Source organism: Globicephala melas, chromosome 1 (assembly GCF_963455315.2).
Source record: "Globicephala melas chromosome 1, mGloMel1.2, whole genome shotgun sequence".
Lineage (NCBI taxonomy): Eukaryota > Metazoa > Chordata > Mammalia > Artiodactyla > Delphinidae > Globicephala > Globicephala melas.
In genome coordinates this window covers 121331730-121358758 of record NC_083314.1, presented here as the reverse complement: position 1 = coordinate 121358758, position 27029 = coordinate 121331730, and the positions used below count along the sequence as shown (strand labels likewise).

Sequence of the window (27029 nt, the reverse complement as noted above, 5' to 3'; positions counted from 1 at the left end):
AGATGATCAATGGAACAAGATGAAAAGCCCGGAGATAAACCCATGCACTTATGGTCAACTAATGTATGATAAAGGAGGCAAGGATATACAATGGAGAAAAGACAGTCTCTTCAATAAGTGGTGCTGGGAAAACTGGACAGCTACATGTAAAAGAATGAAATTAGAACACTCCCTACCACCATACACAAAAATAAACTCAAATTGGATTAGAGACCCAAATGTAAGACTGGACACTATAAAACTCTTAGAGGAAAACATAGGAAGAACACTCTTTGACATAAATCACAGCAAGATCTTTTTTTGATCCACCTCTTAAAGTAATGGAAATAAAAACAAAAATAAACAAAGGGGACCTAATGAAACTTCAAAGCTTTTGCACAGCAAAGGAAACCATAAACAAGTTGAAAAGACAACCCTTAGAATGGGAGAAAATATTTTCAGATGAATCAATGGACAGAGGATTAATCTCCAAAATATATAAATAGCTCATGCAGCTCAATATTAAAAAAACAAACAACCCAATCCAAAAATGGGCAGAAGACTTAAAAAGACATTTCTCCATAGAAGACATACAGATGGCCAAGAAGCACATGGAAAGCTGCTCAACCTCACTAATTATTAGAGAAATGCAAATCAAAGCTACAATGAGGTATCAACTCATACATGTTAGAATGGGCATCATCAGAAAATCTACAAACAACAAATGCTGGAGAGGATGTGGAGAAAAGGGAACCCTCTTGCACTGTTGGTGGGCATATAAATTGATACAGCCACCATGCAGAACAGTATGGAGGTTCCTTAAAAAACTAAGAATAAAATTACCATATGATCTAGCATTCCCACTACTGGGCATATACCCAGAGAAAGCCGTAATTCAAAAAGACACATGCACCCCAATATTCATTGCAGCACTATTTACAATAGCCAGGTCATGGAAGCAACCTAAATGCCCATCGACAGATGAATGGATAAAGAAGATGTTGTACATATATACAATAGAATATTACTCAGCCATACGAAGGAATGAAATTTGGTCATTTGTAGAGACGTGGATGGATCTAGAGACTGACATACAGAGTGAAGTAAGTCAGAAAGAGAAAAACAAATATTGTATATTAATGCATATATGTGGAACCCAGAAAAATGGTACAGATGAACCGGTTTGCAGGGCAGAAATTGAGACACAGATGTAGAGAACAAACTTATGGACACCAAGGGGGGAAAGCGGTGGGGGTGTGGGGGGTGTGGTGTGATGAATTGTGCAATTGGGATTGACATGTATACACTGATGTGTAAAAAACTGATGACTAAGAAGGACCTGCTGTATAAAAAAAATAAATTAAATAAAATTTAAAAATTTAAAAATACATATATTTATTGAATGGATGAAAGAATGAGAAGATGATACTAAATGTTGTCTAATTTTTTCTCTAAATATGTCCCCAAAGGTAATACCAAGCAGTCATGTAAACAGTTACAATATTTAATGACTTGGAAAGCTATTTATGACCTAGTGGTAAAATTTTTACAATCAGGGCTTTCAGAAAAATAGTTACAATATTATCTAAGTGTTATTTAAGTAATGTATATATTTTCATTAGAGAAAAATGAGAGGAAATGTTTATCTAGCCAGTATTTCTGAAGTGCCTACTATGCACCAGGCATTGTGCCTATTAACTCTCCCTGGAGAGAGGTTATAAGTTGATTTTATTTCCTCTTTTTGCTTGTCTGTATTTTCTGTGTTTCTGTACTAGTCACTTATTAATTTTATATTAAAAATAATTAAGCTGAGAGCTTTTATTTGTTGATGTGCTTTAGTGGCTGTCTTTGGAAAGTGCATTTTCAGGATAAATGCATAGCCCTATGTTCATACTGGTTTACTGCAGTAGCCATGGAAGAGGCTACAAGTTTTTTCTTAAATTCCACTAACTAGAGAGAATCTCAGATCTCATTGCCTGTTCAAACAACTGCAGGGACAGCTATGACATCAGCAATCAACATTCCTCCAGTAACCAAAGAGATATTCTAGGCAATTTGTAAGCTACTGGGGGAAGAGCAGACATTTTACCATTGCCCATCCCTGGTCCCTCATATTTTAATTGCTTGTTAGTAAGACACTTTGGAAAGTCTTGAGCATGAGAGAGACAAAACACTGTAAATTCCAGTATAATTTCCTTGTATTCATTAAATCACTGCCAATGTGAACATGATTTCCTTAGTACAGAGGGTGTACTATCAATTCTAAGAATGGTAACTTCTATGTACAGGTTTGAAGAGCAAACTTTACCTGGAGTTTATTCCCTGTAGGTATTTCTATAACATGCTATTTGAAGATTCCTCTATTTCAATTTTTAAAAACCTCCATCTGCACATGCTGTCCTAGGCTGTGAAATTCTCAGCATTCGAGTAGGACAGATGTTTCCCAATGCTGATTTTTTTTTCACCGTCACTGTGTGCTTTGTTATATCTGTCAGTTAATGAAATGCTTAATTAGCTCTTTCTTTTTGCCACAGAATCATTTTATAAAACAGTAAATTAAGAGCTTTGAAAATGAGACATCTCTATGTGGCACAAAGGTATTGAAGTCCAGGTGTGTCCTTTAGCCATCTTTGTCTAATTGAAATAATCATGCAGGGTTGCTCCTGGTTCAACACAGGACACAGGCTTCTCTACAGGCATGGGTTTCTGGCGATGTTGGCCACACCAGCTCTACTTCCTGAGGACCCCAAATATCACTTGATTTATCTGTAAATGACCAACTGGGGAAAATCAGGGAGAGTCATCCTGGTTTCTGGGAAAGTACTTCCAGTGAAGTTCACTCTAGGCTACTTAGAAGCTTTGTCTCTCTAATGACATCGACAGCAAAAGTCTTCACCCATCTTGACCACGCTATGATGAGCAATGCAGTTGGAGAGTCGATGGCTCTTCTGAGGGTTCTACTGCCCCCCAATGCAATTCACATTGTCAGGTATAATCTAGTCAGTCAACTGCTCTAATCTTTTTTTTTTTCCAGTTTGAGTCTTACTTTTATTTTTATTTATTTATTTATTTAAACATCTTTATTGGAGTATAATTGCTTTACAATGGTGTGTTAGTTTCTGCTGTATAACAAAGTGAATCAGCTATACATATACATGTATCCCCATATCTCCTCCCTCTTGTGTCTCCCTCCCACCCTCCCTATTCCACCCCACTAGGTTGTCACAAAGCACCGAGCTGATCTCCCTGTGCTATGTGGCTGCTTCCCACTAGCTAGCTATTTTACATTTGGTAGTGTATATACGTCCATGCCACTCTCTCACTTCGTCTCAGCTTACCCTTCCCCCTCCCCGTGTCCTCAAGTCCATTGTCTACGTCTGCCTCTTTATTCCTCTCCTGCCCCTAGGTTCTTCAGAACTTTTTTTTTTTCTAGATTCCATATAAATGTGTTAGCATACAGTATTATTTTCTCTTTCTGACTTACTTCACTCTGTATGACAGTTTCCAGGTCCATCCACCTCACTACGAATAACTCAATTTCGTTTCTTTTTATGGCGGAGTAATATTCCATTGTATATATGTGCCCATCTTCTTTATCCATTCATCTGTCGATGGACACTTAGGTTGCTTCCATATCCTGGCTACTGTAACTTAAAAGCATTTGCACAGCAAAGGAAACCATAAACAAGACAAAAAGACAGCCCTCAGAATGGGAGAAAACATTTGCAAATGAAGCAACTGACAAAGGATTAATCTCCAAAATTTACAAGCAGCTCATGCAGCTCAATATCAAAAAAACAAACAACCCAATCCAAAAGTGGGCAGAAGACCTAAATAGACATTTCTCCAGAGAAGATATACAGACTGGCAACAAACACATGAAAGGATGCTCAACATCACTAATTATTAGAGAAATGCAAATCAAACTACAATGAGGTATCACCTCACACCAGTCAGAGTGGACATCATCAAAAAATGTACAAACAATAAATGCTGGAGAGGGTGTGGAGAAAAGGGAACTGCTATAATCTTAATGAACTTATTTTCCCTCCCTCCACTCCATCCACCTTGTCATCCCTCCAGCATTTGCATTTGCCTCCTTAGAAGGTGATGTGCTCAGCCAGCCGCCTGCCCATGTTTCCTTTCCGTCTAGCCTCTTTGGCCCTAGGAGTGAACAAGGGTGTTTTCTAAAGAAGAGTGTATTTTATCTGTAGTCAAACTGGGATTTCAAGTGTGAGCTGTTTTTTTTTTCCCCTTGGCTGGCTTATATTTGCTCAGGGAAAAACTAGCAGGCAAATCAGCTGCCATATCGCCCGAGGTGACCAGTCAAAAACTAAGACCTCAGGATGTTGCTATAACTACTATTTTCAGCCAGAATAGACATTCTTTCTGCTTGTAAGGACGGCAATTTGGTTGGGTTAGGAGGTGCCACAGGAAACAAGAGCTCAAGGCTGATCACCGTTATGCAGACCTGGATGACGGCACACGCATGATCAGCTGATTGCATTAATGTATCAGTGCATTCATTTAATGTAGTCAAGGTCAAGGAGGTCTGCTTCTCGGTGGTGCTAGACAGGAAGCTCAAAATATTATGTATGCTGGCAACAAGTGCCATGATTGATTTTTGTTATGGAATTAATATGTCAAGAGTTGCAGTTGCAGATTTGCTGCTGTGAATTATATCTCTGGTTCAGCTGGAAGACACAGTGCTGGAGAAAAGGGCTAAACTGTCTTTGGCTATTTGCATCAATAGGAGCTTTGTTAAGTCCTTGCTGCTGCTGCTGTTGATGGGGAGGTGTATGTGAGGGCTGGGGCCCAACCTCATTCCATTGAAATTGCAATTAAAAGAGACCCTTCCCCCCATGTAATTGTAGCCAGATCAAATGTGGATGGATGGTTGGGTTGAGTTTATTAACCTCTGGGTTCCTCTGCAGAGATCCTGATTTAGTACATCTGGGTGGAGCCTAGGGAGCTATATTTTAACAAACATCATGGGTGGTCAGCAGCCTCAGTTGGAAAACAGGCATAAGGTGTGGAGACTTCACTGTGGTTGATGAGTCACTAGACAAAAAATTTACATGTCATAGCGTAGATGTGAGGGAAGCCCATGAGAGGCATTAGGTAGAGATGAATTGTCATTTTAGAAGGAACATTCAGGCAATAGTACACAAGTGGACTGGAGACAGGGAAGTCTAACACAGTGTGAACAGTGAGGAAGCTGCAATGCAATAGGGAATTATCACATTACTTTGAGGTGGGGACACACATTAGGGCTGTCATCCTGACCCCCAACAAAGCTTGGTATTCACAGCAAAGGGATGTATTCACCATGGCCCAAGGTAATCATCCTTCATTTTGTATCCATCACACTGTAAAGAGTCATTGTATAGACTGGTCTCTTTTGAAATGAATTTAATTTTGATTCCCATTCCTCTCCTCTTTCCATCTGTATCCCTGATGCTCCTTGGTACCCAAGTGCTGGTTTGAGGGAAGCTATTTTCTTTTGGGAGTCATAAAATAATTATATGACTGATTGTTCAAACATACTACTCATTACTATTCAAAAAAAGGTGGTCAAACTTTTTTTAGAGAATCATGAGATTTTGTTGTTGTTTTGTTTTTCAAAAATATCTCAGCCGGTGCTCAATTGATTGGCAATTTTAAACCCTTAAAGGCAGGGAATATAGAAACACGGAATCCTGGGACCTCAGAAGAGACAGATACCTTATTGATTATCCAGTGAAACTCATCCAAAGCATGAATTTCTTCTACAACAATCCCTACAAGAAATGCTACCACTAATAGACCAATTATGTCTGAAATATTAAACTAATAATGTCTAAAGCTTACAAAGCACTAACGTGCTTTACATTTGTTAATTATTTAATCCTCACAACAACAATATGAGGCAGGCATTGTTTTTATCTCCATTTTACACTGAGGCACAAAAAGGCACAGCTTGTAAGCGACAGAGCTGGGGACTTGAACCCAGTCAATCTGTCTCTAGAATGTTCCCTTACCCATTACACTCTCCTGCCTTCAGTGCAGGTTTTGCTTGACTACTTCCAGGCATGGGGAGTTCACTAGCCCCAGAAACAGCCTACTTCATTCTTGTCCGTTCTGGCCCTTGGACATTCTTCCAATGACCTAAAGTTTTCTTTTCTTTTCTTTTCTTTTTAATTTTTATTAGAGTATAGTTGCTTTACTATGTTGTGTTAGTTTCTACTGTACAGCAAATTGAATCAGCTCTTCATATACATATTTTCTTCTCTGATATTTCCACCCATTGAGCCCTCTGGAGTAATAAGAATGTTTAATATGTCTGTTGCCAAAAATCTTTTCCTGGGAATTCAAATTTGCCCTCCATGACTTAAAATGTCTACGTCAGTTCTCTGTAAAGTTTCTGTGTGTGGCAGTTAAAAGCTGGTGTCTTTTTTTCTTTTACAAGTTCTGTTGGTCCCACTCTGAGTGTGTGTTTAATTACTACTGCATTTGTGTGTTGGGTGATGTAATTTTTTTAAATCACAAGAGTAGAACTTTATATTTCCTTATTAAATTTCTTTCAAGATTGAGCCTATATGCGGCAACCTATTGAGATCTACTGCTGGTTTCATGGAAATAATTACTAAAACACGAAGAAATCAAAGCTCAGAGAGATTAAGCTGCCCAAGGTTTTAGGAAATGGAATTTGCACCCAGTTCTCTCTAACTTAAAAATGCATGCAAATCCAGTTGCTTGCTCTTGCTACCAGGTCTGCTTTTCACTGCATCTGTTTCTGACTTACCTCCTGCTCAACCCCTCGTCTTCCCACTAATGTGAAAGGGACATGGCTGCAGAGGATTGCCTTGTTTCAGCAGCTACCTCACTCTCTGTTCCTCATTTTTATTTGACTTGAATTATGAGAAAAGATGTTGTCCTGATATAATGCCTAATCATAGTGTAGCTTTTGGCTTGATAGTGACTCTTTTTAGCCATCTCAACTGTATTATCTGTGATGATGGTTTTCAAAAAAACTTAATTAAAGCCATAATGAAGTTAATTCACTGTTGAACTAATAATGTTTAGAAAAACATTATTCCAAAGACCAATGCGAATAAGCAGGAGGGTTTTTAAAGCTCTATTATTGGTCTAAGCGACCATACAAAGTCAAAACTGCCAGCATTATTTTTTCAAGACAGCATGATGCTTAGGAAGGTATTTGTAAGTTGTATAATCCAGATAGAAATATGCAACTGTCAAGTGGTATGACAGCCTGTATTGAGAGGGAAGGGTGTAGTAACAGTGGAAATCACCTCAAATATCACTTTGAATCCTAAAAATAAGGATAGTGATAAGGGAAGAAAAAAATAGAATTCTCACTGCAGGATCTTGAGATAATTTCTAATCTTTTCCAATTTTTCTATCCCTTTCCCCATACCAAGATACATCTGTGGACATAGGACATTCATTACCATCATTCTAGAAGTACCGGTCTCCATTTCTATCTCAAATCATGCTCTTCACATCCTTTCTTCTTTAATCAACCTAACAAGGTATTACCAGAAACCAGCTATGATCTTACATCCATGCTAGTTACTCTGAAAGATTCACTGAAAGATAACTACAGTATAATTTTCAGAATTTTAAATCAGTTGGTAAGGCAGACTATACAGAGAAGAAACAGCCCTCCTGCTGATATATTCAGTGCATCTTCAAGGACTGAATCCATCATGCTAGATACATATGCTATAAGAATTACATAATTTATTCATTTATCCTAAAGACATCCAGTGAATGCCTGCATGTGTAGGATTCTAGAGGAGGCCTGGAGAAACAAAGATGAACCAGATATGCTCCCCGACCTCAGGGGCTCGAATGCTACTGAGAGACAGAAACATAAGCGGATGATCAGAAATCACCATGGTTGGGCTTTTTGTTAGGCTTGGAAAGACGGGTAGGGTTTTACTATAGGCGGAGCAAAAAGGAGCTGGTAAGATGGCACAATTCAGCTCAGCAGGAGGAAAAGAGAAATATAGGAGTGTGGTAAGGTACACAGACTGGGGAAGGAAGGGGCTTTTTATCTGGAGGAGGACTGCACTGCAGAGGAGTGAGGAAGCCAGCTTGATCTGCAGGACCACCTTGTGGCTTCAGCAGTTACAGTGTTGCTAGACCCCTGTGTTGGGAAGCCTTGCAGCAAGATGCTGTGCCTTACTAAAAGAGACACCTAAAGTATTTATTTTTCATGACTTTTATTTTAATACTTGCATTGTTTTGTGACATTATTTTATATATACACCAGCCTTAACAATGTCTTTCTACCCCTTGTACACCAACCCTAACATCTATAGGATACAGACCAAGATATACAATATGTATAAATATTTATAATTCATAAATCAATGTAACAAAGTGTCAAATGAAAACTGTTCTGTCTTTCTACCTTGACAAATATATCTTCATAACAACCTGGAAGATCAGTTTTGAATTTAAGTGTTCCTGGAACCCTCCCAGTTCCATGCTGGAATTTGGTTGTTTGCGAAAATCTCCTCGATAACCCCCTGCTCACTCTTCCCATTCTTGACTCCATCCCACACTGTGGGATGTTCAAATGTATCTGGATACCTCTGTCCATTGACGAGCTCCATCTCATCCCTCTCTCCAACCATGACCAACAACTCACTGGTCATACCCATGGCCTAGAGGGATGTTCATTTGAGGTTTGGTCCACTCTTGGGAGGACATAATGTCAGGGAAGAATTCTGCATAAGCCTTAGTAGTGGGCTTTGAGACATGGATGATGAGTACCCAAAATGCAGCCTAGAAGTCGAGATTTGGGGAGATGCAGGTTCCTGGTAGACCTGTTCCCTTACCTCTGTAGGGAAATGGGCACTTCTACCCCAGTAGGAAAGAGCCGGGCTAGATAAGGGCCAAAGTTAGGTTCCCTAAAGTGCAGGATACAGGGGTTAGGGGTGGGGATCTCCTAACTAGAACCAAAGGCAGTATTCCCCGCCCCGCCATCTTGCAGTGGTTGAGTTATCTTGAGTCCTTTACCCTTCTAGGGACAGCACTGATGGTTAGAACTGAGGGTTTTTTATGCTGATATTCCCAAAGTTTCCAATAAGATGGCTCCTTCGTTCAACTGTTACATTTAAATTTCTCCCTTAAAGGCCTATCTATTTCAGCCATCTTCCTCCAAGCCAGAGTCAACAGCCAGTTTGTATGTGTATGTGTGGTACAGAAGAGTGAGTTGGAAAATTCACCTTTCTTACAGGCCCAACATAATGGATTATTAATTATCAAACATTAAACCCTTTCCGAAGTTCTTTAGATCATAGTTCGCCCTGTGCTTCTCCACCAGTGCACAGAAGAATACCTACCACCTTTTACCATTGAGAAGGGAGAGGGAGTAAAAGACTATCAGGTAGGCAAAGAAAAAGCCCTGTTTCTTCTGGCTGCCAGGAAGGGTGGGCAGGAGTTTACCAGAGGAAGGAGGAGTGTTGGCAGTGAGACTGTTGTGCTATGAGCTCCACCCTGAAAGGAAAAGGAAAGGCTTTGGATTATGGACCAGAACTCTGAAGGTACAAAGACTCCTGTCCCTCTCTCTTTACAGGAATCTAGAGGAGGCTACCTCACAGGCTTGTGCCAGCCACAGTGGGGACTGCCCCACTACGGCTGGGCAGCAAGGTTAGCAGAGAGGGGCAGCCTGAGTGCTCTTATCAGACTCCCCTTCTCCTTGGCTCCTTGACAACAAGGACAGGACCCCAGTGCCCTGAATTCTGGCAGCTAGCAATAGCAGCTCTTGGCCCCACTCATCCACAGACATTTGCTCCCATCAGTTGAAATACACAATCACTAGATCCTTTGGGATCAAGTCTTAATCCTCATCTAACTTGGCAACATGTGACACAGTTAAGCAGCCCCTGCTCCTTGAACAGCTTTGTTCACTGAGCTTTCAGCATGTCACTCTCTCTGGGTTTTTGTTTTTTTTCTTCCCTATTTCACTAGCTTCTTTCTTTTTTCAGTCATTTTTGCCTGTTCTTCCCCATCTCCCTATCCCATAAACACTGGAGTGGCCCATGGCTCAATCCTCAGACATTTATTCTTCTGTCTTGTTTCCACTCTTTGTGTGATCTCATCTAGCCCCTGGGCCTGAAAGATCATCTACATGCAAGGATTTCTAGATTTGCATTTCCACATTGGACCTCTCCTCTGAACTCCATACTTGTATATGCATCTGCTTACTCAAGAGTTTATTGGGAAGTCTATCTTTACACTAAAATTGGATATTGACAATTTACTATCATAATAGGGCACTTAAACACAAGGTTCTCAATAGCTGATAGAATATGCAGTCAAAATTGAGTGAGGATAGATGAAATTTAAACAGCACAATGAATGTTTTTGTACTAGTAAGAGCATTGTACCCTAAAACTCCAGAATACACATTCTTCTTTGGTACACTTGGAATATTCATGAAAACTAATGATGAGCTAGGCCATAAAGACAGCCTCAATATGTTTTAAATATATGTTTGGTACTATGTTTAGTACCAAACACAGCTTATTTCCTGATTATAATGCATATAGTTAGAAATTAACAACAATAATGACAAAAAATAAAAACTAAAGAAACCATAAATGCATGGAAATTTTATATTATACTTCAAAACAATTCCTAGTAAAAAAAATTGCAGAGGAAATTAGGAAATATTTATAACTGAACAATTTTGAAACAATATTTATCAAAACTTGTGGTGTGCAGCTAATATGTTACCTAGAGGAGAACTTATAGTCTTAAATGTCTTATTAGAAAATAAGAACAACTGAAAATTAATGAATTAAGTTAGAAACAGAACACAAGGTAACCCTTAAAATAGCAGAAGGAAGGAAATAATAGGGATAAGAGTAAACATCAATGAAATGGAGGAGAATAAAGGCTACTCTAAACAGTATGAACAAATCAAATATCTGTTCTTTAAGAAAGATAAGTTTCTTAAAAATAGGCAAAAATATGGAAAGAATAAACAGAAAAAAGTGACAAATGAATAACTTTAAGAAGGCATCAGGTGGTATAACTACACATAGAAGGGAGAATAAGAAATAAAAAGAAAATATTTAGATCAACTTCACGCCAAAAAATCTGAAATGAATTAGGCAAATTCCTAAATACTTATAATTAACAAAATTGACTCACAGATAAATAAGAAAACTGAATAGTCCCATAACCATTAGTGAAAACAAAACAGAGGGGTTTTTTTTGCTGGTTTTACTGATATTTCCATAAAATATTAAGAGACCAATTATTATTCTAATCTCACACAAAGTATCCCCAGAGTAGAGAAGAAAGAGTACGTTCCCTTTTTAATTTATTGAGGTTGACACAACTTGGATATCAAAATTTGATAATGATAGCACAAAAGGGAAAAGTTACAGTCCAATGTTTCTTATGAACATAATTGTAGAAGTGTTAAATTATTAGCCAACCAAATCCAAACATGGTTGACCAAGTTGCATTTATCTCAGAAATTCAAAATTGAATTAACATTGGAAAATCAATAAATGTAATTCACTACATTAAGAGATAAAAGAGGAAAAAATGATATGAACATCTCAATGACTACAGAAAAATTACTTTGATGAGGTTCAATAAAGCAAGAAACAAAATTACTCTTATTTGACAATAACATTATTATGTTTATAGACATCCCAAAAGATCTTACTAAGCTATAAAAGAAAAAGTTAGTTAGAAAATATAATTTTAAATATACATTTATAATATCAAGAAATATATAAACTATCCAGTAATAAATTTTTTTAATAGAAATCCAAATTTATTATTTTTTAATTATTTTTTAACACCTTTATTGGAGTATAATTGCTTTACAATGGTGTGGTAGTTTCTGCTTTATAAAAAAGTGAATCTGTTATACATATATTCCCATATCTCTTCCCTCTTGCATCTCCTGCCTCCCACCCTCCTTATCCCACCCCTCTAGGTGGTCACAAAACATCGAGCTGATCTCCCTGTACTATGCAGTTGCTTCCCACTAGCTATCTATTTTACGTTTGGTAGTGTATATATGTCCATGCCACTCTCTCACTTTGTCACAGCTTCCCCTTCCCCTTCCCATATCCTCAAGTCCATTCTCTAGTAGGTCTGTGTCTTTATTCCCACCTTGACCCTAGGTTCATCATGACCTTTTTTTTTTCTTAGATTCCATATATATGTGTTAGCATACGGTATTTGTTTTTCTCTTTCTGACTTCTCTCTGTATGACAGACTCTAGGTCCATCCATCTCACTACAAATAACTCAATTTCGTTTCTTTTTATGGCTGAATAATATTCCATTGTATATATGTGCCACATCTTCTTTATCCATTCATCTGTTGATGGACACTTAGGTTGCTTCCATGTCCTGGCTATTGTAAATAGAGCTGCAATGAATATTTTGGTATGTGACTCTTTTTGAATTATGGTTTTCTCAGAGTATATGCCCAGTAGTGGGATTGCTGGGTCATATGGTAATTCTATTTTTAGTTTTTTAAGGAATCTCCTTACTGTTCTCCATAGTGGCTGTATCAATTTACATTCTCACCAACAGTGCAAGAGGGTTCCCCAGTAATAAATTTTTAAAAAATATAAAAGACTTTCAAGGATAAAATTATAAACTCTTATTGAAAGATATTAAAATGTTAAATAAATGGAGAACTTTATCATGATCATGAATATGAGACTACAATATCATACAGTTGTCTATTTTTCCACAAAGGGAAATTAGGGAAAGTTTCCTACAATATAAAAAAAATTTATAAAGCTATAGCAATTATCAGCTTTGCATTGGCTCAGGGGTTGATAAATAACCCAATACAACAGCAAGAGCCTAGAATTGAACCCATTTAACATAGAAACAGAATATATGAGAAAACCAGCATTGCAGATTAGTGGGGCAATGACAGATTATTTAATAAAATGCACTGAGACAATTGGTTCTTCACTGAACAAAAAATGAAATTAGATTCTTACCTAATGCCAGACACAAAAATCAACTCCAAATAGTTTAGCTACTTATATGTGAAAGGAAAATTATGAAACATTTAAAACAGAATATAAGAGAATTCATCTATGACCTTAGGATAATAAAGATTTCTTAAACAGGACATAAACTTCAATTTATAAACTAAAAACAATACATCTTATCACATGAAATTTTTAAAAATGCTTGTTCACTAAAAGATACAAGGAAGAGAGATATGAAAATCCAAAAGCTGGCAAAAAGATGCTTATTACATTTATCCAATAATGGATTAGCATCCCACATAAACAGTAGGAAAATATCAAGTGTTGATGATCATGATTCTATGGCTGGTAGGATTGTAAATTGGCCCAGCCTCTTTGGAAAACTGTTTGACATTACATTAGGAATTTGAACATGCCCACTATCTATGACCCAGTATTTCCTACACATAGCCAAGGAAATATTGTATATGTGTGTGAGGAGACATGTACAAGAATGTTTATAATAGTAAAACCTAGAAACAATCCACTCTCCATCAACAGTAGAATGGATAAATTGTGATGTATTTGAAATATGAAATAATTAAAATGAGTGAACAGTAGAAATACACATGAGCATGGATGCTTTTTAAAAGATAATTTTGAATGAAAAAAAGTAAGTCATTGATAGGCTTTATGATTACACATATATAAAGTGCAAACAATAGCAAAATTAAAAAAAGACATATTTTCAGGAATATTTACACATCTAATAAAACTATGCCAGAAGCAAAGGAACTGATTAACACAAAATTCAAGGTAAAGTTTACCTAAGAAGCAGAAGAAGAGTGAGTATCCTGTTGGGGAGGGGAACCCAGTAGGGCTTCTAGGATACAAGTAATGCTATATTTCTAAAGCTGAGTGGTAGATATATTCTAAAATTGTAGAGAGATATATTTTGATTTGTTTGATGCATTTCACCATAAAAAATGAATATGGGGCTTCTCTGGTGGCACAGCAGTTAAGAATCCGCCTGCCAATGCAGGGGACATGGGTTCGAGCCCTGGTCCTGGAAGATCCCACAAGCCGCAGAGCAACTAAGCCGGTGCACCACAACTACTGAGCCTGCGCTCTAGAGCCCGCGAGCCACAACTACTGAAGCCCGTGCGCCTAGAGCCCATGCTCCGTAGCAAGAGAAGCCACTGCAATGAGAAGCCCGCGCACCGCAATGAAGAGTAGCCCCCACTCGCCGCAACTAGAGAAAGCCCGCGCACAGCAACGAAGACCCAACGCAGCCAAAAATAAATAAATAAAATAAGTAAATTTATATTAAAAAAAATGAATATAATGTCTTGGAAAATCTTGTTAAAGTTAGGTCACATTTAAAATGACTATCCAATTAGATGTGGGAGAGACAACTGTAAAAGAGGAAGCTGGAAATTTGCTCCTTTTTAAGAAAATTGAAACTTAAAACTGCAGAAAACACAGTGGATGTAGCTTATGCAAAAAAGATAAGATTCACTTGAATTAATAATTCATACACAAATGAAAGTCTTTGAACTTATATTAAAAGCTAGGCAAAACAATGCCTATTTATGCTTCAAGTTGAAATCTTTAATGTATTTATGAATCTATTTTTGTGATTTCCTGCCTTGCTAAGCTTTTTCAAATAGCCAACCAAATATGGATAATGAGAACACCAGATAAGAAGGCTTCTGTGGTATTATACCAGTCAATTAAACTAAAATCTAGTTGCTTTTCTTTTTCTTTTACCAGTGGGTGGCAGCTTGTGAAAAAGAGTGAAGAGCTAAGAGATAAAATATATATCTGTGTAGAGTGTGAGTAAAACTTTTAGTCCTCTTAACATAAGTATCTTATGTTTTCTGGGAATTAATAGCTTATAAATACCACATCTACTTAATCTGTGTTGATTACTGTGACAGAGACTGTCTGCTTTTCTCCTCCTAGAATAATTGTTCAAAAACATTTCCCAGTCTCCCTTGCAGCTCGATCTGGTCATAAGACTGAATGGCGGTTGGTAGAATATAGGTGGAAGTGATGTACACAACTTCTAGGCCTACGAAAATTCTACCATAAAAACCTCCCAGGTAAGACCTTCTGTGATATATTCCCCTTCCAGCTGGCTTGAACGGAGGTGACCCCACAGTGTAACCTGGAGACGCAAGTGGAAGGCAGTGGAGCTTTAAGATGGAAGGAGCCTTAGTCACTGTGACATAACTTGCAAACAGGCTTACTTGACCAGGAGTATCTGCACTGCATGCCATGAGTAAGGAATAAACTTCAGCGATATAGACATAGACCCCAAAGATGTTGGGGTTTATCTGTAACAGCCATTAGAATTTACCCTAACCAATGTCAGGAAAGCTAGTTAAGGGAAGAACAAAAGGAGAATGAGGCTGCAATTGGATACCTTTTTCTTCTCTCTAGAGAACAGATCCAGAGCACTTCCATATACACCAGCTGGCTGGGCAAAGTCTAATGAAGGAAGAGGTAACTTTGCTCATTTGCTGCCCAATGATCTTTATGAACTGGCAAAGTCATCTGTAACCAAAGTTGTATTATTACCAGTGGCTAATCAGCCAACCAGTGATAAGATGCAAGATTATGAAAGGTTTGAATTGAATTGACACATATTCGTGGATTCAACAAATATTTATTGAGCAGCTATTATGTGTTGGAAACTGTAAAAGTTCTGAGGATACAGTATTGTAAAAGTGCCTTACAAAGTGGAAATGCCCAGCATTACTAATGTTGGAATTATTGATATTATTGGATGTCTAAAATTCATTAATCCTCAAACCCCTCCACACTCTTGAGAGGAAGGACAATTTCTTTGTTTTGTTTAGATACACCTTGAATTTTCCTTTTCCCTCTTCTCAATAGAAATAATTCTAATTTTTTAAAGATATGGCTGAGAGTGTTGGTACTCCAAAAATATCCTCACTCACAAAATGTGCTTCACCGTATTTCTCTGTCCTCATGTATCTAGGTGGGTGCATGTGACTAGTTCCTGCTGGTGAAAAGTTAAAGCAAGTCTGCATCCTTTCTAATCTGGGGCAGAGAAGAGTGGATGTGCCTTCTCCACACACTTTGTCTTCCAACAAAGAGGTTAAAAGCAAAGGATTCTGGGATTCCCAACTTGCAAGATGGAAATAGCCTGGTCCCCAAGTCATCGCTAGGATGAGAGCCATGCAGGATTGCCACATGGCCTGCATTGCCCTGTGCCATGAGTAAGAAATAAACATTGATTGCATTAACCTAACAAGACTTAGGGCTTTATTTAATGAGCTGATTCCTTACAAATAGAAAAGACTGTGCTATAGATTAAGACAAAGGAAAACAGTAAAAGATGAACACAATTTATTGAAAGATTAGAAAGGAAACCAAGGAAAAAAGTACAATCTCAATCTCACCTGTATATTACTGAAGAAGCCTCTTGCTGAAACTGGCAAATGAAGGTGCCAAGTCCCAGCCCCTTCTAACACCTCAGGAGCTTGCTCTTCCTTTCCCCATGACTGGTCACAAAAATGCCACATGTAGAAGCTGAAATGGAAGACCTGAAATGTTACACACAAAGGCCTTATTTATTTACCACATTTCTGTGGAAATCTGAAAATACAGCATTAAAAAAATTGGAAAATTTTGTGAATCGATGTGGAATTACTAACGATTTCATTCTAGCACAAGGGAATTGATTTAACTGGGAAAGAGAATTAAAATACTTTAATGTTGCTAACGTGATTATCATTAAATATTATTAATACACCAATAGTGATATGTGCACTGATCTGCTACAGGGAGAATAAATAAGAAAACAATAAAAGCTTTGCATCAATTTGTAGATTTGAGAGGGTAGAGCTATTCCCTAGTGCAGGAATTTTTATATTGCATTTGTAAAAGAAGTATGTTCCTTTTCCAAAGTCTGCTAAAGAGAAGGAAGCCAAGAAAAGAGTGCATTGGATGTAAACAGCTGCTTTCTTTACCATGAACATAATGCTAGCAAAGAAAATATTGAAGAGATGATGCTACATACTAATAAAACAAGTTTCTGTGCTTCTCTTTTCTGTAAAATACAATTTACCTATAGTGACATAAGCTGGAAGTGTTTCTTCTGAAAATGTTCCCTTACTGCTTTTCAATTTTTTTCTGCCGATAATCAACAAAACTTCACTACTTATTAAGAAAGAGTTATGTTTATTCTTTAAGCAATACATGTATTCTCTAAGAATTACGCTGCTATCACTCTGTTGATAGTTGCTTTTATGAGCCAATTCAAAATCCAAAATATTTGCCTCAGATATTAGCTACAGAGAGTACACATTCATAAAGATATGTTCTTACAGCATAATTTCCTCTTTCTTATTAATCACCTTTCTGAGCTCCTTGTTTGCCAGACTTTGGCTTTATTTTTGTATTTTCTAATCAGTAAAATGCACTTCCTAAAGAAAATAGTTTGTTGCCATTAATGTGTGGCAAGAAAGTACATATGGTTGGTGCTTTCAACCAGCTCCCACTGTGATACGATAAGACGTGTTTAAAACATGTAATCATAATCACCAGAGGTAGGCTAAGGCTGGCATCAGACTAAAAATCTCATCATGGCAATCGAGGAAGGGACTGGGTTCTGTGGAGAAATTTGCATAAGTTCCTTAATAATCACAAGCCTTATTTCTCCAATCGTCCCTCAGACCAAGTTTCTATTACCTCTGTATTAACATACTGAATGAAAATAAGCTGTTGATGTATTCAGAAAAACAAAGGCTCCATGGCTGTATACATGGGTAGAAATAGTAGTTTGCTTGAGAAATATTGATACAGTGTTCTCAGATGACAAAATATGTAAGATTGAGTTTTTGTGTCATATAGCATAAACAGCATCACAAACAGCATAAAATCACAGAATCACAAACATTTAGATCTGGAAAACATCTCTTACACTGTCATCATTTAATGCCTCTATTTTCAGAAAAGGAAACAGAGCTCAGAAGGATAAAGTGACTTATTCAACATCACACAGCTAGTCAAAGACAGATTTAGGTCTTTCAAATAGTCAAACATTTCTTTTGCACATACAATGCAGAGGGTTGACCAGACAAGTCATGAGTGAATGGAGGACAATTCACTACCCAAGTGATCCATGGTGATACCTGCAGGCAAAGCTATTCATTGATTTTCTACAGACATTGCAGAGGAACTTGAAAATGTACTGATTGCAAAACGTACTCACTTGAATTCAATATGACAAATGTTTATGGAGACCCCACTATGTGAAGTCACAGAATCAGGGAATTTTTGCACTTTCTTTTTTAGCATCTAATAAAATCCTTCAGGTTATTCTCATGGAAGCCACACCATGTCCTCTGCATATTTTAATTTGCATATATTCATCAGTACACGTCAGGCAATAGAGAGGGATAGGAAAAGGGACATTTCAATTTTCCTGGGAAGAAATGGAGGGAACAGCAAATGGATCATGGTAAAAGGTATACTAAGTTTCTTCTGCACCCAGACTGAGTCCAGTACTGTTTTCCTTTTCTCTATTCCCAATTTCCCCTCCTCCTCCTTCCCCTCTCCTTTCTTTCTCCAGGGCTTCCCAGGTTTAGGATATTTTCTTTCTTTCTTTGAGACTCTAAGTACATAAAATTTTAAAAATGACAAATCTAGAACATACATTAAATGTTTTCACTTAACAAATTGACAATTTTGACACACACACAAAGCAATATAATTGCACTATTCATAAGATAATTATATTTTTAAAGAAATATTTCACTGCACAATAGTTGCTGTGATCTGAAATGATGCACGAGCTTAAAATCGTAGGAAGGCTACCCTCTTTTTAACCTGTGTTTCTAACTTCTTTCTAAGTTATGAGAGAAGCCAGAAGTTTAAATTTGAGGACTTTTGTGTACATGTCAACCAAGTACCCTCCTCTCTCTTCCCCGCTTCTATCCCACCTTAATAATCACCATAGAATTAATAATCACTTAACAGTTTCCCTTTCTCCTGTTGCCTGTACCCACACACGGCAGAGCATTGTCAGGAAGCACAAATTCAGGACCACTCTCAGGCCCTCTCTCTGGGCTGCAGAGTTGGGAAGGTGGGGATTAGTTGGGCAGCTGCATACCAAAAAAAGGAGTTCACTCAAGGAAACACCAATAGCTATTGTGAGGGAATAAAATCTAAGAACAAATCAAGTCAAAAAGTAAATGGGATAAGCATGACTTTATTTTGAGACCAGATGCAAACCCCAACTTGAAATTTGAATGATGGGCCAAGGTGTGGGCCAAGGAGGGCAGAGACTGAAATTAGAGCAAGGCAGGTGAGACACTGAAGTTTGCTGTGCAAACTCCACAAAGGGACTGGCCTTTTCAGTCCATTTTCATTGGCCTCTCTGGCATCAGACTTAAAATGTCAGCATGGAAATCTTCCCATCATCTTGAACCTGAATGGGGAGAAGTTTGGTTCACTGGTGAGACCAGAGTTGGTAGGAAAATATGGACAAAGCCATCCTCTAATCTTTTACTTCTTCCCTATCTCAAAACTAATAGTCAACTTTCATTACTCAGGAGCTGGTGATCTAAAATTCTCTTTCTTTGTCCACACACTAGACATTCGCTCACCATTGCCCCTCTACCAGCTTAAACATGGGAAGAAAGAGAGGGCAAAATCCAAATCAGTTAGAATCTGGCTTGGCAGGAAGGCTAGGAAAGCCATTTAGGTATAATCATTTTCTTTTTTTTTTTAATTACATGGTTTTTGTTTCACCACTATCATTGACCTTATTAAATCAAATGTTTGAGAACTGGCAGTTGCATAAGTTTTACCTGGATAAAGTGTTGCATAAATTGATAATGGCCACTTCGTATGTATAAGTCAATCTAGGACTGCCAGCTTCCTACTAGGTTTCTAGCCCTGAGATTTCATGCAAAACTAGTATGTATGTGCATTTTCCTGGGGTGATTGTCTACGGATTCCCTTAGATCCTCAAAACAGGTCTGTGACCCTAAAACTATAAAAATATCTTGTTGTTTTATAGCTTCACATTCATTCCCTGCCCTAAGCAACTTGCTTCCAGGTCAACAGATAATTTACTTTGTTCTTTTTACATGTGTCAGACATCAAAATGGTCCTGTTGCAGACAGAATATACCATTAAAAACAGTCTCTTGCCACATAAGCTTGTTATCTAAGGCATAATGAGCACAGCTGGCTTGAAGCTCCAGGCTGTGACCTGACTGGATTGTTGCAAAATTTGGACTGGAGTGGGTAGGGCATGTATACACATCAGTTTTCCAGGAGAGTTGAGTTTCAAGTCCTGGTCACCATGCTTTAATCCTGTCCTATAAAATTATAGGAGAGGAATAGGAAAAGGGATCTGAGTTTGAGTTTCATGCAGACTTTCCCCACAAAGAGGGAGTTATGCATTTTTTCTCATTATAAATACCAAGACTTTGAGGCTTCCTCCATGAAAGACAAAGTGGAAGAGTCTCTCTGTTTTAAATGGCTTAACTATGGTCCTGCTAGTTGGCAGAGGGATGGATCAGAGGACATCCCCCAAGGATCTCTGAATTTCCAGCATTCTGTGAAGTTGAGACTTCATTTTACATTCCTCCCATCTACCTTGAAAATGGCCAGAAATGACATCTTGTTACTAGAATGCATCTTCCCCTCCAAAATCTGTCTCCAGGCAGGTGTCTGGGTGTTGAAGGGCTGAGCCCTCGCTCCATTCTGTCAAACACACATAAGTAGGGCACTTTTCTTACACTTCAACTGAATTTCAGTGCCTGACCCTTTGTCTAGATTATTGTTTTCAGCCAGCCTGATGTTTGGCTGACTCCCAGGGTTCTGATAACCACATTTGGAAGGTTATATCTGAAAATGGAGAAGGCCATATAAATTGTACTTAGAAGTATATACATTTAAAAACTTCATGGGACACATCCATCACTCCTGGACAGCAAAATGATGATTTTATAGATCATGTAATTGTTCTGAACACCCTCTCTTAACAACCTTCATCTTTGAACTTGTAGCTGTTTCATTTATTACAGCTATTTGGATCATTTAAGATTTAGCCCACTTTTTGCCAGGTGATTTATGTTGTGCTTCTAAGTCCATTTTGACATCTTCTTCCATTTCTTCCACCAAAATAATCTCACCCTTACCATCTGAGTGGAGGCATCATTTACAGCTAGAGAAGCATATCTGGAAAATGCATTACCTTTAAATAGTAGGATTCATCATATCTGAGTTCATATGTCTGATAGCCAAAAAGCCCCATTTCATTTCAAAAGAAAAATTGCTTCTGTCAGTGTAAACAGAATGCATTATCTTCTTTTAGTAACCATTCTTAAGTATGCTGCTGTATTACTTTTTCACAGCTGTATTCCAATAAGCTATAGAGTAATTGCCAGTTCTTCTGTCTAATAGGTTCATTATTCTTTTACCATAATTGCAGCCATTAAATGTTCAATTGTTAAATTTCCACTCCTATGTTTACTTAGTGTTACATTTTAAAATGGGGCATGTCATTACAGCACCCCAGTGGCCATGGCTGTTGTTCAAAGTATTTCTAAAAGTCACTGAGATCTCTTTGAAATATGTCTTCATTTTTCATTTGTTCAGGTATCCCCCGCACCCTGCCACATGACCTCTTCCCTTTTTTAGACCTTCTAAATAGGCTCTTAGAAATTGTTATATTTTACTAGAAGTTTGAGGACCAGGAGAAATAAAGCTGAGCCCTCAATATCTATGAGCACCACTTTTTCACTTTAATAACGTGATTCATGTATAACAAGGTAAAGAAGCAAAGATTTCACTACAGAAATGAACACTTAATGGTTTTCCAAGAGCTCTGATTTATCTCTCATCATGTTAAATTTGTGAGGCTTTTTCATCAAATGAAAGACACGTTGGTCAGAGGTTATGTGATTGTTAACCCCTGGTCCACAACGTTCATGGTAATAAAGCAAATGTCTTCCCTTTATTGCTTGACATTTCTGGATGTGTCACATCCTCGGGTCTAGGCTCACCTATTCCATCTGATGCAATAGACTGCGTTACTTTGGGAAGTTATGCTGATGAAAATGGATAGCGAAATGGTTAGACATTTTAACTTAATCACTTAATCATACAGTTCAGACTCTCCTGATTTGTTTGGCTTTGTTTGTTTGTTTTGTTTATTTGCTTTGGGTTTTCAGTATAGGGCGGAAAGTTCTTTTATAAGACATCTTGTATTTCTTAAATACTCAAATATTATCCAAAAGCTTTGATCTAAGTCACATTTCATTTTTAAAGACTTTTCTAATCATCTATTCATCAGTTAATCATCCTTTTCAAGGTAATTTTATTTCACTTCCATTCATTGCATTAGCTTTTATTTCCTTCAGAAGCTGAAGATAATTTTTACAGCCCATGGGTTAGCATTGTAATTTTTTCCAACTCATTTCAGCTCTATGTTCTTTCAGGAATCTTCTATGATTTAGAGTACATTTTGAGTTTTGGTAAAAACAACAGAAGCCTTTTTGATAACATGGTTCATGATATCAGATGTGGTTATACCCCTTACACCATAAACACTTTTATCCACACATCCACTTCCTTTGCTCATTTGCCTTGATATTAGCAAAAAATTAATAACTACATTTGTTGAGCATTTACTCTCATCCTGTCTCTGTATTATATGATCATACACATTTTCTCACTTAATCCCTATGAGGTAAATACATTTATTATTCTCATTTTACAGATGAAGAAACTGAGACTAGAGAGGTTAAACAACTTGCACAAAGTTATAGCTAATAACTGAGTGCAGAGCCCACACTATTTACTTCTACTCAACATAATTATTAAGGGAGTATTGCTATAAACAGTGAAAAGAACTTAATCGTATTGATGAAGCAGCAAATGGTAAATAATTCTTGAGAATTCTGCCACCTCCCTAGGCAGACGGTTTGGGAACTTGTTAAAAGTTACAGGGCAAAAGAGACACCCAAGACAGAATTCTTCCACCCTCTGTTCTCCTCCACAATAAGGCTGCTCACAGAATAGACTAACAAAAGTAACTGTAAAATTGACCTGAGAGCAACTTACAGCTTACAGTCCCACTAACTTTCCTACAAAGAAAAAAACAGATACAGGTATAACATATTTAACATAGATGTGTTCATCCTAAAACTCTATCAAAAGTGTCCAGGCATTCCTGTCTTTCACATACTGTTAATATACATTTTGTAGTAAGACTTTAGATATAATTTGATTGCTGATGACAGAAACTAGATGATGCTTCTTTTTCTCTTCCCTGGCTACACTGGCTTTGCAACATTGCAAAAGAGAACATTTGTTGTTGTCAATAAAGCAGTCAGCTGTGTCACTTGGGGAAGAGATATATGGAGTGGGATGGTATTATTTTGACAATCACTTTCTTCCAAAGCAATACAGTAAACGTACCTTATTTTGCTCATTTATTCACAACACAATGGCCAAGATGGAAAAAGAAAGAGCACAGCATAGATTTGGGTCGATAAGAAAGCCATACTGTGTAATTAACAAAAAGAGGCACATTACTTGATGAAGTCAAAGGCATCACCCAAGGAGAATGGCTACAATGGCTGCAGGAATAATTGGAGAGAGAGTAAAAAGGTAAGCATCCCCATGTCTGCAAACAGGTTTCTTACCTGTCTCATAAGGCAGGTGACCTTTTCACGGTATTGTATTTTAGAAAATGGTCAGCTACAAGACACAGAAGTCATAAAAGATTTGCCAATCATAAAATGTCTATCATTAGAGTTTATTTAGTGCATGATAAAACTGGCTGATCAACTCTTAGAAGCTTTCTGAAAGGATTGAGGATAAAGTGGTTTTTTAAAAAGTGTGTGTTTTCTGCTCAAATTCTCTTTAGATTTGAGATTCACAAAGATTTGACATAAAGAAAATACATACAAGATCCATCTCTCTATTATATTTTAAAGCTTTTGTCAGATCTTTGAGAGTTAGCTCCAATAACAAACACTGTACTCATTTATTTAAATTAATTATAATAAATTACAGGGTTTGATAAAAATTACATTTTTCAGGGGCTTCCCTGTTGGCATAATGATTAAGAATCTGCCAGCCAATGCAGGGGACATGGGTTCGAGCCCTGGTCTGGGAAGTTCCTACATGCTGCAGAGCAACTAAGCTCGTGCACTACAACTACTGAGCCTGTGCTCTAGAGCCCGCGGGCTACAACTACTGAGCCCGTGTGCCACGGCTACCAAAGCCCGTGCACCGAGAGCCCGTGCTCCACAACAAGAGAAGCCGTCACAATGAGAAGCCCACGCACCACAACGAAGAGTAGCCCCCACTTGCCACAGCTAGAGAAAGCCTGCATGCAGCAGCGAAGACCTAATGCAGCCAAAAATAAATAAGTAAACAAACAAGCAAATAAATATATTTTAAAATATCAAAATTTTTTAAAAATTACATTTTTCAGATATACATGTATGAAAATTATAAATGGTGAAACAGAGAAAGAGATCAAATGGTGATTTTTTTTTTCCCTGTTCTACAGAAACATTGAATGACTTAAAACCCTCTCATATCCTTGTTTGTTAACAGAAAAAAAATACACCCATAAATATGAGATAGGTTTAGAAAAGTCTAAACTGAATCTCTCTATTAGATGGAAAACTAACCCAGATGTAATTCCACTTTCCAAATCTAATCCGATCCAGAAGCCATAGAAAGATTCGTGGTGCCAAAACATTACAAGAGCAGTGCAAGAACCCCCTGGAGAAACAGAAGTGTGTGCTGGGGCTGGAAGGGGGCAGGAAAGCACCTAGAGTAGAAGAGGAGCAGGGAGGTAGGGGAAAGTTTTCTTACAGTGTACTTTGTTCCACCTTATACTGCCCTACCTAGAGCAAAAATTCAGCAACTCCAACCCAACTAACTGAATGTTTTGTCTACTACTGGTACAGAAATGGAATCTTTCTTCTATATTGATCTTGTATCCTGCAAACCTGCTAACCTGTCTTATATTTAAGTAATTCCAGAGTGTATCCTTTTACACATTTGAACACTTCTGAAATTAAAATGTACCTTATACTCAAATTTATGATCATTATTTTGTAGATAGTAGTCATCATAGCCTGTGAATAGTGAACTTGGTCTTAGCTATTGTCATCTTTTCAGTTGAATTGTGTATATAGTTATTAATACATATGCTGTGTGTAACTATCAATTAAAGTGTCTTTAAAGCAATTACACTGTTATTAAGTGGGTTTTTTTTGACCATGTCATGCAGCTTGCAGGATTTCAATTTCCTGATCAGGGACTGAATCCAGGCCAGGGAAATGAAAGTGCTGAATCCTAACCACTAGACCACCAGGGAACTCCCTATTAGTAAGTTTTTGAAAGAAAAATTATTGAGTACACAAAAAGACACAGAAAAAGAGCAACAGAGCATAAACTAGATATTAAGGTAGTAAATATTCATTATGAGAGGTATAATCATATCATATGTGAGGAAAATATTATATTTATTTGCAAAGCAATAAAGTGCTATACAGAAGACAAAAAAAGGAAAATGTCCATAAGCAGATAAAGTTGTGTGACAGGTTTTTGCCCTAATTAGTGCAAAATAATTATCTGCCATAAATCAAGCAATGAACTGAGAGCAGAACTTCCCTAAACTCTGAAAGGACTGACAAATCCTTCTGTAGAAATAAAGACTAATTCATGCAGTATGCAGGACTATTGTTAAGGCAATGTCAGAATTTAATTGGTATCATTTTTTTTCTTTCTTAGTAGAAAATAATGATGAGTCTTAACAACTGAGAAAAAATTAAAGGCTCAATGTAAAATAATATGAATTCTAATAATACTCATTATCATAGTAGAAAAATGACAGCTGAGTTTCTTTGTAATTCTTTTATTTATTTTTCCTGCTTTATTGTGCTGGCTGGGATCTCCAACAAATAACTAAAAGAAGGGAAGGTGGAAGCCTTTTGTCTTTTACTGATTTTAAAGGCAAAGCCTTAAGAATTTTATTTCAAACATGAGGTTTAAAAAAATTGTTGTAAATACCTTCTTGGGTTAAGAAATTTCCCAATTGGGAATGACATATACACAATGCTATATATAAAATAGATAACTAATAAGAACCTACTGTATAGCAAAGGGAACTCTACTCAATACTCTGTAATGATCTATACAGGGAAAGAATCTAAAAAAGAGGGGATATATATATATATATATATATATATATATATATATATAACTGATTCACTTTGCTGTACAGCAGAAACTAATACAACATTGTAAATCAACTATACTCAAATAAAAATTAATTTAAAAAAGAAACTTCCCTAGTTTGCCTAGAGTTTCAATCATGAATAGATGTTAAGTTTTGTCAAATAATTTTTCTGCATCTATGGAGATAATCATGTGGGTTTTATTCCTTTCACCTGTTGATGTGATAACTTACATTTATTAATTTTTCTAGTATTAAATCAATCTTGAATTCTTGGGTTAAACCTGAAGTGACCATAATGTATTATTATCCCTCATATATTGCTGGATTTGATTTAATACATTTTGTTTGTAGTTTTTGGATCTACATTTATAAGTGACCTGTATTCTTCCTTTCTTGAATAATCCTTTTCAATTCTTAGTATCAAGATTAAACTAGTCTCATAATGTGCGTTTGAAAGCATTCCTTCTTTTTCATCCCTCTTGAATCATTTGCTGAGGATTAGAAGTAACTTTTCCTTTAATGCTTGGTGAAACTTGCCAGTGAAGCCATCTGGCCCTGGAGCTTACATTATGAGAAGAATTTTGACTACTAATACAATTTCTTTAATGTTTATAGCTCCATCAGTTTTCCTATTTCTTCTAGAGCAGAATGGTGCATATAACCTATTAAAGAACATAGTCTATTATATTTATATTTTTATATTGTACCAGATTATAACCTATCTCATCTGTATATTCTAATTTATTTCCATGAAACTGCCTATAAATAAATAATACTTTATTATCTTTAATGTCTGCAGCTTCTACACTTTTACATTCTT

The 27029-nt window shown here is 37.0% G+C and overlaps 1 protein-coding gene across 2 annotated transcripts in view; it reads left to right on the top strand.

The window, feature by feature from the left end:
* Positions 1 to 27029, top strand: part of ST6GALNAC3 (ST6 N-acetylgalactosaminide alpha-2,6-sialyltransferase 3) — a 766015-nt gene that overhangs the window by 662445 nt on the left and 76541 nt on the right. The window contains exons 4-5 of one of the 2 annotated variants that reach the window (XM_060304142.2): positions 15401 to 15463; positions 15963 to 16019. The exons of the other annotated variant lie outside the window; for it this stretch is intronic. Of the exons in view, the coding sequence (XP_060160125.1) occupies positions 15401 to 15452 (52 nt within the window). The 3' untranslated portion in view covers positions 15453 to 15463; positions 15963 to 16019. Of the gene's footprint in view, positions 1 to 15400; positions 15464 to 15962; positions 16020 to 27029 lie in introns of those variants that run through there. 2 annotated transcript variants of the gene reach the window in all.